This window comes from Crocuta crocuta, unplaced genomic scaffold (genome assembly GCF_008692635.1).
Source record: "Crocuta crocuta isolate KB4526 unplaced genomic scaffold, BGI_CrCroc_1.0 scaffold26, whole genome shotgun sequence".
In the NCBI taxonomy this organism is placed as follows: Eukaryota; Metazoa; Chordata; class Mammalia; order Carnivora; family Hyaenidae; genus Crocuta; species Crocuta crocuta.
The window spans coordinates 3868695-3882655 of NW_027532249.1; the positions used below are offsets into that span (position 1 = coordinate 3868695).

The following is a 13961-nucleotide window of genomic DNA, read 5'->3' on the forward strand; positions in this document are numbered from 1 at the left end:
GACTCTTAACTACAGAAAGCAAACTGATAAACCAGAGGGTGGGTAAGGTGGGTGAAGTAGGTGGTTTTTAAGAGTACACTTCTCATGATGAGCCCTGAGTAATGTATAAAATTGTTGAATTTTACCTGAAACATAGAACACTACATTAAGTACACTGGAATTAAAATAAAAAATAAAATAAATTATACTAGCAGTATTCAGAAGAAAATCTCAGCAATAATCCAGGGAGAAGAGCTGCCTAAACAAGAGGCAAATCCAAAATAGTTAAGACAGACAGACATGAGGTTTCCAGACTGCTCCAAGCTCTCTCAACTCCATATTTTGGTGCATTCTGCTGATCCTTTCAGGAATTTACTCCCTAACTCTCCTCCTTCAGCACAATTAGTGCATTCTGAATTGACCTTTGTCACAATTGTCCCTAGTCACAATTGTCCCTATTTGTCTCATCTCCTCTGGGAAGCCTTCATCATCTCCGAAGCTGTCTTAGGCTTCCTCACTGCAACTCCTTCAAAAGTCTCTCTTCATTCCCTCATGGCCTTTATACTTTGTTGTAATTGCTGGCTCCTTGAAGTTACAGATGTATCTTGTTCACCATAATATACTCAGTATATTAATATATAAGCAGTATAGTCTCTCCTATATGGGGTTATCAATATATAGTTATTTTAAAAATAAATTCATGACTAAACAAAAAAAACCGAAAAACATAAAACAAGCAACCTGCAATTTTTAAAATTTGAGGTCTGGCAGGGTTTTTTCCCCCTGATGTTAAAAATTCTTACTAATGGGGGCGCCTGGGTGGCTCAGTCGGTTAAGCATCCGGCTTCGGCTCAGGTCATGATCTCGCGGTTCGTGGGTTCGAGCCCCGCGTCGGGCTCTGTGCTGACAGCCAGCTCAGAACCCGGAGCCTGTTTCAGATTCTGTGTCTCCCTCTCTCTCTGACTCTCCCCTGCTCACGCTGTCTCTCTCTCTCTCTCTCTCAGAAATAAATAAAACATTAAAAATTAAAAAAAAATTCTTCCTAATGTAATCTAGTAAATCAATCAAGAAGTACTCCTTTAGCTAAAATATGAAAAGAACTTCTGTGAAGGGTAATTTGAATCCCAAGTATGTGATATATTTTCTGAGGATAAAAAAAGTCTATTTTGAGTTATAATAAAGGGCATTATAAACATCCATAAGCAATGACCTTTTCTTTAGTTCCTACATGTTGTACTATCTATTCTTTCTGTCCTTCCTTCCTTCCATCCATCCATCCTTCTTTTTAAATTTTTAAATGTTTGTTTATTTTTGAGAGACAGAGAGAGACAGAGCATGAGCAGGGAAGGGGTAGAGAGAGGGAGACACAAAATCTGAAACAGGCTCCAGGTTCTGAGCTGTCAGCACAGAGCCTGACGCAGGGCTCGAACCCATGAGCTGTGAGAACACGACCTGAGCCGAAGTTGGAAGCTCAGCTGACTGAGACACCCAGGTGTCCCACATCCTTTCTTTTTTAAATACAGTTATTTAAAATGAGATTTCTGAGGCGCCTGGGTGGCTTAGTCAGTTAAGCATCCGACTTCAGCTCAGGTCATGATCTCACGGTTCGTGGGTTCGAGCCCTGTGTCGGGCTCTGTGCTGACTGCCAGCTCAGAGCCTGGAGCCTCTTTCAGGTTCTGTATCTCCCTCTCTCTTTGACTCTCCGCTGCTCACACTGTGTCTCTCTCTTTCTCAGAAATAAATAAAAACAATTTTTTAAATAAAAATAAATAAATAAAATGGATTTCTAAGTCTAAAGTCCGCCTTGTATAAAAGCGTTTTTGTCAAGACAACTACTTAATAAAGCTGAAATATTTCCTAGAGTTGACCCAATATAGACCTTTTAGTTCTTATGTATACTTTACCCAAGCTCCCTTTTCTGGGTAATTTCTATATTTCTTTGGAGACCCACTACTCCCCCACTCTGTCCATGTGATCTGGGAGGGCACCCTTGGACCCGGGAGTGCTGCCTGGGACCTCTTCCGGAGCTATCTGCACAGTGATGAGCAATTCCTGCTGGCACTGCTGACTAGTACTCAGCCAGCCGCTGGGGCGGCTCTCTCAGGGCATGCCAGCCTAGCACAGAGCTGCAAACAAGAGAGACCATTTCCTGTATTCAGCCACTCCTGTAGCCATGGTATCCCTGAGCTTTTGGGGTATGTGAACCTCCCAACATTCCCCACCCCCTGACCTTGAGCTGATTTGAATTGATTTTTTGCCACTTGCAACCTATCCTGTCCTTATAGAAATACTAAAAGGAGTCCTTTAGGCTGAAATGAAAGGACACTAGACAGTAACTTGAATCCACATGAAGAAATAAAGAACACTAATAAAGGTAACTAAAAAAGTAAATATATATTTTAAAAAGCATAAATATATTTCTTGTTTGTAAGTCTTTTTCCTTCCTCCTATCTGATTTAAAGACAACTGCATAACTGCTGGTGGGAATGCAAACTGGTATAGTCACTCTGGAAAACAGTGTGGAGGTTCCTCAAAAAAAATTAAAAATAGAACCACCCTATGACCCAGAAATTGCACTACTAGGTATTTTTCCAAGGGATACAGGTGTGCTGTTTTGAAGAGGCACATGCATCTCAATGTTTATAGCAGCACCATCGACAACAGCCAAAGTATGGAAAGAGCCCAAATGTCCATCAATGGATGAATGGATAAAGAAGATGTAGTATACACACACACACACACACACACACACACACACAATGGAGCATTACTTGGCAATCAAAAAGAATGAAATCTTGAGGTGCCTGGGTGGCTCAGTTAGTTGGGTGGCCGATTTTGGCTCAGGTCATGATCTCACAGTTCACAAGTTTGAGCCTCACGCTGGGCTCTGTGCTGACGGCTCGGAGCCTGCTTCGGATTCTGTGTCTCCCTCTCTGTTCCTCCCCCACTTGCACTTTGTCTCTCTCTCTCTCAGAAATAAACATGTTAAAAAAAATAATGAAATCTTGCCATTTGCAACTACGTGGATGGAACTAGTGGGTATTATGCTAAAGCCAAATTAGTCATTCAGTCATCTCATATGACTTCACTCATATGAGGAATTTAATATACACAACAGATGAACATAAGGGAAGCAAAAATAATATAAAAACAGAAGACAAAAACATAAGAAACTCTTAAATATGGAGAACTAACAGAGGGTTGCTGGAGGGGTTGTGGGACATGGTATGGGCTAAAAGAGTAAGGAGCATTAAGGAATCTAATCCTGAAATCATTGATGCACCATATGCTAACCTGGATGTAAATTAAAAAATAAATCATTAATAAAAAAATTTTTAAACAATAAAGACAATGCATAAAGGAATAATTATGAATCTGTATTGATGGGCATACAAAAAATAAAGGTATAATTTGTATGATAATAACATCAGAAAAGAAGGATGTGATATTGTGATTTTTTTGGTCTTAAAAATCTTGTAATTTCCTAAGTGATAAAAGCCATAAAGGTGGCTTTTGTCATTCATAACCAACTCCTTTCAACCACAGGTGAGTTTATGTTGATATCATGACTTTTTGGAAAGCACCTGGGGCTTCCCCACCCAGCCACCCCTCCAGTCCTACCAGCTGGATTGACTGAACTCAATGGTCACCAATGGTCAATGATCTACTCAATCTTGCTTATATAATAAAGGCTCCATAAAAACCCCAAAGGACTTGATTCAGAGAGTTTGTGGACTGGTGAATAAGAATGGATCCATGTGTAGCCAGGGGTGGTGGGTGGTGGGTGCCTCCCAAACTCCATGGGGACAGAAGCTCTTGTGCTTGGGACCCTTTTGGACTTCACCTGATGTATGGCTTCATCTAGCTGTTCATTCGTATTCCCTAACCTTTGTAATAAACCAGGAATTTAGTAAGTAAACTGGTTTTTTTCCTCCCTGATTTCTGTGAGCTGTTTTAAATAATTAGTTAAATCTGAGGAGGGTATAGTGGAAATCCCTGATTTATAGCCAGTCAGAGGCACAAGTCACAGCCTGGACTTGAAGTGGGGTCAATCCTGCATGACTGAGCCCTCAACCTGTGTGGGATCTAATGCTATCTCTGCAGAGATTGTCAGAATTGAGCTGAATTGTAAGAATACCTAGTTGGTGTATACCACAGAGTTGGAAAATTGCTTGATGTGTGGGAAAACCCTCATACATCTCATGTCAGAAATGAAACACTGAGAGTGGCATTTAGTAATGAGTAAAGGAATCAAGCATTTTCTTTACAAGGGTAGGAAAAGCAGAGGAAGATGTGGAGCTATACAGAAACGGAGTTCTTGCACACTATTGAAATTAAATTGACATTAATCTGAGGTAGATAAAGTATACAGTATAAATTAAGATTTTAATTGTAATCCCCAGTGCAACCATTAAGAAAATCATTCAGAAGAGTATATAGTGAAAGAAATGACAAGAGAACTAAAATGGAGTCTAGAAAATACATAGTTAATCCCCCCCCCAAATTTAAAGGACAGTAATGGAGGAAACATAGAAAAAAGGACATAAGACATATAGAAAAGAAATAGTAAAATGGCAGACATAAATCCTTATCAGTAATTACACTAAACATAAATGGATTAAAAATTCCAGTTAAAAGATAGAGTTTTGTAGTATGGATTAAAAAACATGCTCCTACCGTATGGTGTCTACAAGAGACAAACTTTATTTATTTTTAAGTTTATTTATTTATTTTGATAAAGAAAGAGAGAAAGACATAATCCCAAGCAGGCTCTGTGCTGTCAGTACAGAGCCCAACACAGGGCTTGATCCCACAAACTGAGAGATCATGACCTGAGCAGAAACCAAGAGTCAGACACTCAACCAACTGAGCCACCCAGGCACCCCAAGAGACACACTTTAGATTCCAAGACACAAATAGGTTGACAGTAATATGATGGAAAAAGATCATGCGAACAGCAACCAAAAGAAATCTGAAGTGGCTATACTAAATTCAGAAAAAAACAATTCTTAAAAAAACTGCTACTAGATGCTTTCAACAATAGCAAAATCATGGAAAGAACCCAAATGTCCATCAGCTGATGAATGGATCAAGAAGATGTGGTTTATATATATGTAATGGAATACTACTTGGCAATGAGAAAGAATGAAATCCTGCCATGTGCAACAACGTGGATGACACTGGAGGGTACTGTGCAAATGAAATAAGTCAGTCAGAGAAAGACAGATATCATATTTTCATTCATATGTAGAACTTGAGAAACTTAACAGAAGACCATGAGGGAAGGCAAGGGGAAAAAATAGTTTCAAACAGATAGGGAGGCAAGTCCTTTACAGACTCTTAAAAACAGAGAACAGACTGAGGATTTATGAAGGTGGGGGTAGGGGAGAGGGGAAAATGGGTAATGGGCATTGAGAGCACTTGTTGGGATGAGCAGTGGGTGTTGTATGTAAGCAATGAATCATGGGACTCTACCCCCGAAACCAAGAGCACATTGTATACACCGTTTGTTACCTAATTTGATAATAAATTATATTTTTTAAAAAAGAAAATAATAGAAAAAAATAGTAAAATGGTTGTTCCATTGTCATCGGACCTCCATAATTTCTAATAAAAAGTCAGGAGTTTTTCAAGCCAAAAAAAAAAAATTGCTACTGAAAGGACATTTTTTAATAATAAAGAAGTCAATCCATCAAGAAAAGATAACAATTATATACATATATGCATCTAACAATAGAGCCCCAAAATACGTTAAGCCAAAGTTGACAGAATTGAAAGGAGAGATAAACAATACAACAATAGTTGGAGACTTCAGTACCTAACTTTCAATAAGTCAAGAACAATTAGAAAGAAGATCAATAAGATAACAAGTGACAGAATTAAAATGATATAATATAATGTTTGGTTTATTTTTGAGAGAGAGACAGACAGAGCAAGCAGGACAGAGACAGAGAGAGAGAGGGAGACACAAAATATGAAGCAGGCTCCAAGCTCTAAGCTGTCAGCACAGATTCCAATGTGGGACTTGAAGTCACAAACTGTGAGACCATGACCTGAGCCAAAGCCGGATGCTTAACTAAGTCATGTAGGCACCCCTAAATGTTAATTTATTTTTGAGAGAGAGCATGTGTGCATGAGCAGGAGAGGGTCAAAGACAGAGGGAGGAGAGAGAGAGAATCCCAAGCAGGCTCCAAGCTGTCAATACAGAGCCTGAAGCAGGGCTTAAACCCATAAACCATAAGATCATGACCTGACCTGAAGTTGGACGCTTAACCAATTGAGCTACCCAGGTGCCCCAAGGACATGGTTTTTAAGGGCACCTTGGCTAAATCTTGGCTCAAGTCTTAACTTCTCATCTTTCCTCTGTCAGCTATCAGGTTCTCTGGCATCTGTTTTTACTGAGGTCATAGGAATCCTCAGTTAGTTGTCTTGTGTAATGGGAACCTTTTTTTTTTTTTTAAACCTTGGAATGATTTAGTGGACCTAGGATGCAAGAATCAAAACCATTATTAAAAGTGTTTTTGTGTTATGAATTGGCATATTTAATTGCATGAGGATTGGCATATTCAATTGCAAATTGGAGAGGATTTCACTTATTAGATAGAACAAGCTTCGTAACTTCAATCTGAAGTGTGTAATTGAGAAATTGAAGTTGAAATCTTCCTAAATTTGTGTGTAGAATTGGAACTTTCAACAGGTTCAACTTATAAATTTAAGTACTCAGCAAACACTGAAGGACAGCCTTGAAAACCAGATTGTTAAATATATACCTACACTGTTAAACTGTTAGCAATAACATTTGCTGTTTTTGAAAACTTTTCAAGGAACTAGGGTTTTTTAATGTTTATTATTATTATTATTATTATTATTATTATTATTATTATTATTTTGAGAGAGAGAGAGTGAGTGAGAGCATGAGGAGGGCAAGGGCAGAGAGAGAGGGGGACAGAGGATTCCACTCTGGCTCTGTGCTGACAGCAGAGAGCCTGGTGTGGGGCTCAAGCGCACAAATCGTGAGATCATGACCTGAGCCAAAGTCGAACGCTTAACCAACTGAGCCACCCAGGCACCTCAGAGGTAGTTTTTTTATTCTGTAAATCAAATAAATTAAACCTTAATTTTTAAAATGCATATTAATTTCTGATTAGGCCTTTCTGCAACAAAAATTCCCCTCAAGGATACCAAAAAACTTCACATCAACAATATGCATGGTTTTCTTGCTAGGTTGCTAGAGAAGTCCCCTAGCCCCCAAACTCTCCTAGACTACTAGCAGTCTAGAAAGACCCTAAGCCACCCAACAAAGATGCATTTGCAACAACTGCACATGGCCCGATGAAAACCCGAACACTGGCCGGCAGAGTGGCAATTCACAGTACCTGGTTCCTTCCTGACTAGGGCTGGATGCTGTTGAGGAATCCCCTGAGGTTAAAGGCTAAGCTGAGCCCTTCCTTAGTCGGCTGTGAAAGGCGAGAGGAGTAGGCACAAAGGGAAAAGGTGTTCCAGGCGGATAAAACCTCATTTACAAGGGGCCTGAAAGCAGTTCAGTAGGACTGTGAAATTGATGAGGGACAGAAGTAGGAAAAATGTCTACCCTTAGCCAAGAAGATGGGCCTAAAGCCTGCATAGTTTCAATAAACATTGAATATATGCTGCTTGCTACATTCTTTAAGGGTCTCACCTATAGCTAACATCGAACTGAATGACAAGCACCAGAGGAATCTTGCAAAAGTAGTTTTACAAATAGAAAGTCAAAGAAAGGTAAAGAAACTTCTGTAATCTGACACTTCCTGCCTGCCCCCTTCCCTCTGATTACTAAGTATGAAAACACCAGCCTCACATAGCACATGTAGTTCTTTCTGCCTCCAAGTCCTGATCTTATGTTACTTAAATAAACTTACTAAGTTGCACCTTACCTTTTCAAGACTCTTTCTTGACCTTTGCGTTCAGTGACCACGCATCAAAAAGAAGTCGGAGGTGGGCCTGGTTGGATGAGCGGGACCAGACCATGGGGCCCTGAGAGGCCTGCCGAGGAGTTGGACCTTTATCTGAGGAGCCACCATTTTAAGCAGAAGTATGAGAGGGTCTGCTATCATTCATTCATCCCTAAAACATCTGTGTCTGCCCCATGTCCCACACTTAAGGGTGCTGGACAACTGTGTTCAAGGCAGTGATAAAAAAAAACCACAAGTTCCCTACCCTGATGGGCCTCACATGCTAGTTAGAGGAGAATAGATAAGTCACCAATAAATACTTTCAGAGAGTTACCCGATATTTAAAAAATAAAATGGTAATAGGATGGAGTGACTGAGGAGACACTGCGACTGGAGAGATGGTGGTAGAGATATTTGAGCTGAGACCTGAATAAGAACAAGCAAACCAAGTCTGCATAAAAAGCAGAGGGCAGCAGAGGAAACAATTCATGCAAATTCATCCCCAAGGGCGGAATAAATGTGGTTTGCTGAGGGAGGGCAAGGCCAGCGGGGGAGTGAACAGGAGAACAGGGAAGGGGGTGTGAGGCTGAGGAAAGAACAGTGAGGCCGCCAGTGGATGAGGCTGAGAGAAGAAAACGCTGTGCCACAAGCCCAAGACCAACAGGTCTTCTCTCATTATTTTCTTCAGATCAAGTAAAATCTGACCCAGTGTCCTATCACATCTGACATCTGCCAAAAGCAAGACTCTGGTACCTACCCTGGATCTCACAGGATCCTAGAGACAAGTCTGAGGACCAAGACACTGAGGGCGAGCGGGGCTGCTAACAGCCATTAAGTTGAAACCTCTTGAAGGAGGCAACGGCTGACTTTGGAACCAGGGCATTTCAGGGCACACTGAGGCTGGGGCACAGTCCCCATGCATGGTCTGGGAGACCCAGGCCTTTTCCCATTTTCTAGCAAATGCACTTGATCGCACTTGATTCCTCCCCCACCCCGATTTAGCAGAATCGGCTAAAGCAGAGGAAACTGCTGGAAAACAAAAGGCAGGCTGTCTGCTCCTATTTCCGATTAGGTAACACTAGCCCCTGAGGCAGAGGCACAAAGGCCTTGCAGTTCGCTGGGATTTGTCACTGGGGTTGGGGGAGCTATTACCTGCACACGTGTGTTAGAATGACCGCGCTGGCTGCAGCATCATGTACATCAGGAGGGCTCACAATGCAATCACTGTTGCCACAGAAGTGCTTCAGTGGTGACTGTGTCTAAATTCAGTGGCTAATTTCAATCAGATGAGGACATTTTGGTCCCCGTGACGGATGAGGGTTCTGCACTTTTCCAGGCTTCTTTCTGAGTCACGGCACCACACTGGGAGAGCAGAAATTTTTCTCTCTGCTTCTGCTCTGAGAATTCTCATCTCAAAAGCCGGACCCTGGAGCCGCTGCTGACTCAATCCTTTAAGCACAGACTTCGAAATAAAAAGATGTAAAATGATTTTTTTTTCAAATGGTTAGGAACTATCAAAGAGGCCTAAGTCATAACTCCTAACACCTATCAGCCAGTGGGGTTTCTTCCAGCTTTAGGAACTCAAAGGATGCCTGGGGTGGGCTGCTGGGTGGGCCTGCCATACTGCAGCTTGCAGCCTGCTGACTTCCCTGGGCGGGAGGATCGCTCCCCACTGAGCATCTCCAGATCATGACCCTTTGCCTTCAGTGTCACATGACTCACTGCCCCTGGACAGCTTCAGCGAAAGAACAACTTTCATCATCAAATGTATGGTCCTACTTGAAATGAATTCTACCCCCGAATTCCTTAGATTTCTCATTCCGTTAAGTCACTCGGCTGGCAACCTGTCCTCTTGAATGTTCCGCTCTCTAGAACCCCTGTCCACCAGGCTGTCAGAATGTAGATTCTGGGAAACAACACTGAATCCACCATAAAGGTACCACAAAAGTTTATGGCTTTCAGTTCTAATAACATTATCCCATGAGGGTCACTGTGGGAGAGCAGGGAGTGATCTTCCTACCTTGACTTTCTTGTAACTCCTTCCAACCATCAGATAGATCTCCTGAGGCTCACAGAACAAGGAGAATGTTAAGTATTTCATTTCAAAGATTCCCCCATATTGGAATAAAGTGCAGGAAAAAGCAGAGAGCAAACTATTAAAGAGCCTTTGTTTCAACATAATATGCAAGGACATCCAGAAAGAAGGGGACAAGCTTCCCTTAAACTGTAACTTCACTAGACAGCAATGTCAAATTTATTCTGGTGTTTGTTCTAGGCTGAAGTTAGCAAAAAGAAGGACACACTCATTTCAATTTTTTATTAAAATACTCTTTTGCTTATAGGGACAACCAAAGAAAAATTACATAATTCTACATGTTGTAGATCATGTGAAATACAATTAACACAGACTCTGGGGAATGTAGAATAGATTTAAAAAATCTTCAAAGAAGCTTTCACAAAAACAAACTTTAAATATGTGGCTTATTCATATTTACCTCATTTTGCAGTATTTCGATGCTACTCTGCTTTATAAATAATTGTTCAAATATTCTAATATCTTACCCATTTTGCTTTCTGAAGCTTTAGAAATATTATTTCTAAATAAAAGCCTCTCTTTTATAGCATCCTATGTAAACAAAGACTTACTTTATTTGAATTATCATTTAATTTGGTGCCAGTATTTTGAGCACAATTTCTGCAATAATTAGATGTTATGTGGACAATGAGGGACAGGAAAACTAACCAGCAGGGACATGTCTTAATCTAGGAAAGAAACTTTTATATATGGCTTTTATAATACCTACTGATTTAGGGTTTTTTTTGATCTAGTTATAAAGGAGTTAACCTAATTTTTGATTAAAAAAAGAATTTTTACCAGAGTTTCAAAACAGAAGTAAATCATACCTAGAACGGTAATAAAGGCTCTAAAGTTTAGTGGAGTTACTAGCTTCTGAAATGTTATACTTTTGATTTGGAAAACATTGTTATTCAAAACCTGAAATACATTATAAACTGATAATGGAATCTTTTAGGTAAACTCTGTCTTTCAACCCCTTCATAAACCACAAAAATTAAGCAAAATTGGATATGAAATTAACCATTACATTTAGGGATAATTTCTATTGGGAGAAATAGATGTAAGGAAAATCAGTTCAAATACAATATGGTTCAAGAAATTACCTTCCCGGTATAAGGGCAGAAGAGCTATTACATTTCAAAATTTAATAATGAAGGCCTAATAAAGATGATAAGTTGCAGTTAAAAAATGTTGTCATATTTAAGGCAACATTAGCTTGCTGTCAATAAACACAGAAGGATTTCTCTATAGATATGAAATTATTTTGAAGAATAGCAAAGTGGAAATGAAGCACCTGGATGTAGATTCCTTTAAAACTTTCTCTTTTTTAGTTTAAAAGGTTTTAAGAAAGCTGTTACCTTTATAGACACTACTGAAGAATAGGAGCCAGAATGTTGTCAAGGCACTTTTAAACAGAGGCATTTTAGTTAGAAGTAAGAAAAAGATATCCCAATGTTTTCCTATTAAGAAAAAAATACATGTAAGAGGCTAAATTTTAACTTTTTAAAAAAAAGGCCATAAGTTTTTGGAAAGGCTAAAGTACCTTTAGTACTCATTGGAGTAGTCTGAAAGAACAGAAAGATATTAAGGCTTTAGATTTTATGACAGTTAATCATGATATTACATATGATCTTGTAACTAACTACTATTCATATAATGAATACAAATACAAAGTGTCTAAGAGCATTATCTATTTTTATGTACTAAAATACTTAGACATACAAAGAGATATTCCTACAAGTTACTTATAAATCATAATGTACTGAAAAATAATTTTGTATAGTTAAGAATTTCTGGAATATAAATATTTATGTTTTAGATTCATGCTTGAACACTGGGATTTTATTATGATGAAGGACACAAAGTAATTAAGCTTATCATTACTGAAACATATAAAACAAAATAGTCTGTAGTGTATTTGGAGCTAACATTGTCTTAAACAGAGATTTCTTTTTAATTTCATACCCTTTACCTTCCACTGTCTGATTATACTTTTGTAGTGAAAACATTCGATCCAGATGGAAACCTAAAGGAAAGATTACACTATAACAAAATAATTCATGTAAATAGTTTTAAGTTTACTGTCGGTAAGAACTGCCAGCTTTTTCAACCTTCCCTGCTCATATTGTTAAGCTTCTTCTTTATCTCCTCCTGTCATTCAGCTTAGGGAACGTGGCTCTGCCCATGCTCTCTGTACAATGGGACAAAGCATTTCCCTGGCCCTCTAAGCGGAGTCTGATTTGGCAGGTATTTCCCATTCCCAGTGTTCAGTAAGCTGGTACCTTAAGTCTGAGAAATGCTTTAACTTCCCAATTCTTTATACCCTAGCAGAATATTTAATGCAGTGTCATAAATGTGCCTTGCGATTCTTGTTCAGAATTCTTCATCACTACCTGCATCAGCACTCTGGGCAGGGGAATATAAGAAAAGGAGAAACTTTCCCCAAAGCTCTGTCAGCATGTGTATGACAGGATGGGTTCTACTATGTAAGAGTTTTGTTTTATTTTATTTTTAATGTTTTATTTATTTCTGAGAGAGAGAGAGAGAGGCAGCATGAGCGGGGAGGGTCAGAGAGAGAGGAAGATACAGAATCTGAAACAGGCTCCAGGCTCTGAGCCGTCAGTCCAGAGCCCAGCGTGGGGCTCAAACCCACAAACCATGAGATCATGACCTGAGCCGAAGTCGGACGCTTAACTGACTAAGCCACCCAGGTGTCCCTATGTAAGAGTTTTAAATTGTAACATGTAGTAAGCATTTACTTTCTAAAACCCACATTCCGAGGCTTGAAATTAACCTTTTAATGGTGATTTTTATGTGAGTTCTCAGGATGATATGCTGGACTACCGACTCTATTTATAGGAGAGATAAACGAGACAAGGCACAGTGAATGAAGACTGGTGTATGACTGGACAAACTCAGTGTCCCAGGAGTAAGTAGTAAATGAAGAAACTGTAACTTATGTTAACCTGCTCTAATGCTTTCAAAACCAAAGGCTTTTTGAATGCAAAGGAAAAAAATGACATCAGGTTTTATGTCAAAAACCTTAGATCTTTCAAGGAATTCTCTGTGTACTTGCTTCTCATATAATCAAAGTTGTAAAAGTATTTAAGAGGAAAGGGCTTATTGCCTTATTGCTCAACCAGAGCAGTTATAATTATAATTTGACACATTACTGGATTTGTCATACTTTAACTCTGTCCAAATTCTTTGTATCTTCTTAACCAGGTGGCATGCTGGTGGAACCAGTAGACCTCACTGAATAGCTTCTCATATCTTTCTTGTTGATTAGATTGCTTTGGTTTGCATTCTTCTTCTTTAGAACATGCAGTTCATACATTTGACAGTTTTACTACCATAGTCGATGCATTCTGGACCAATGCACTCACAGCAGGCGTTGTGGAACCAGCGGTATTTGGATGCTCCCATGGATTCGCAGGATATTTTACACTGATGTATGGACATGCAGTCGTCAAAATAAACCACAGTACACATGTGTTCTGGAAAAGAAAAAAAGAGCTCAGAACAAGAAAGAGGAAAAGCGGGAAATGCTTTAATACCTGCCTGATATTAATAGTTATTCTTGGTTCTCTTACTGCTAGTCTACACAGGACAAAGGATGAGGTGTAGGAAAAAAGATCACATGTGTTAATTATATTGAGAAGGAAGCCAGAGTTCCCCGCCCCAGCTGAAAAAGGCAAAAAGCTTCCTTAGTCAGGTTATCAGATTCTGGACTTTGATCTTGAAGTTAAGATTACTGGGCTTAACAACTGCTATGCTTCAGAGCTGTGCCTTATAAGTTGGACATTTCTTTCTTTCTTTCTTGTCTGTCTGTATTTCTTTCTTTCGTCCTTTCTTTCCTTCCTTCCTTTTTCTTTCTTTCTTCCCTTCTGAAGTTTATATTTGAGAGAGAGAGTTGGAGGGGAGGAGCGTGTAAGCAGAAGGGGCAGAGAACGTGGAAGACAGAGCATCTGAAG

At 39.5% G+C, this 13961-nt stretch overlaps 1 protein-coding gene across 2 annotated transcripts in view; it reads right to left on the bottom strand.

Moving 5' to 3' along the window:
- Positions 1 to 10212: 10212 nt before the first annotated feature.
- Positions 10213 to 13961, bottom strand: part of TWSG1 (twisted gastrulation BMP signaling modulator 1) — a 74740-nt gene continuing 70991 nt past the window's right edge. For both annotated transcript variants that reach the window (XM_077778224.1, XM_077778225.1), the window contains exon 5: positions 10213 to 13484. In XM_077778224.1, coding sequence (XP_077634350.1) covers positions 13303 to 13484 — 182 coding nt within the window. In that variant the 3' untranslated portion in view covers positions 10213 to 13302. The remainder of the gene's footprint in view (positions 13485 to 13961) is intronic.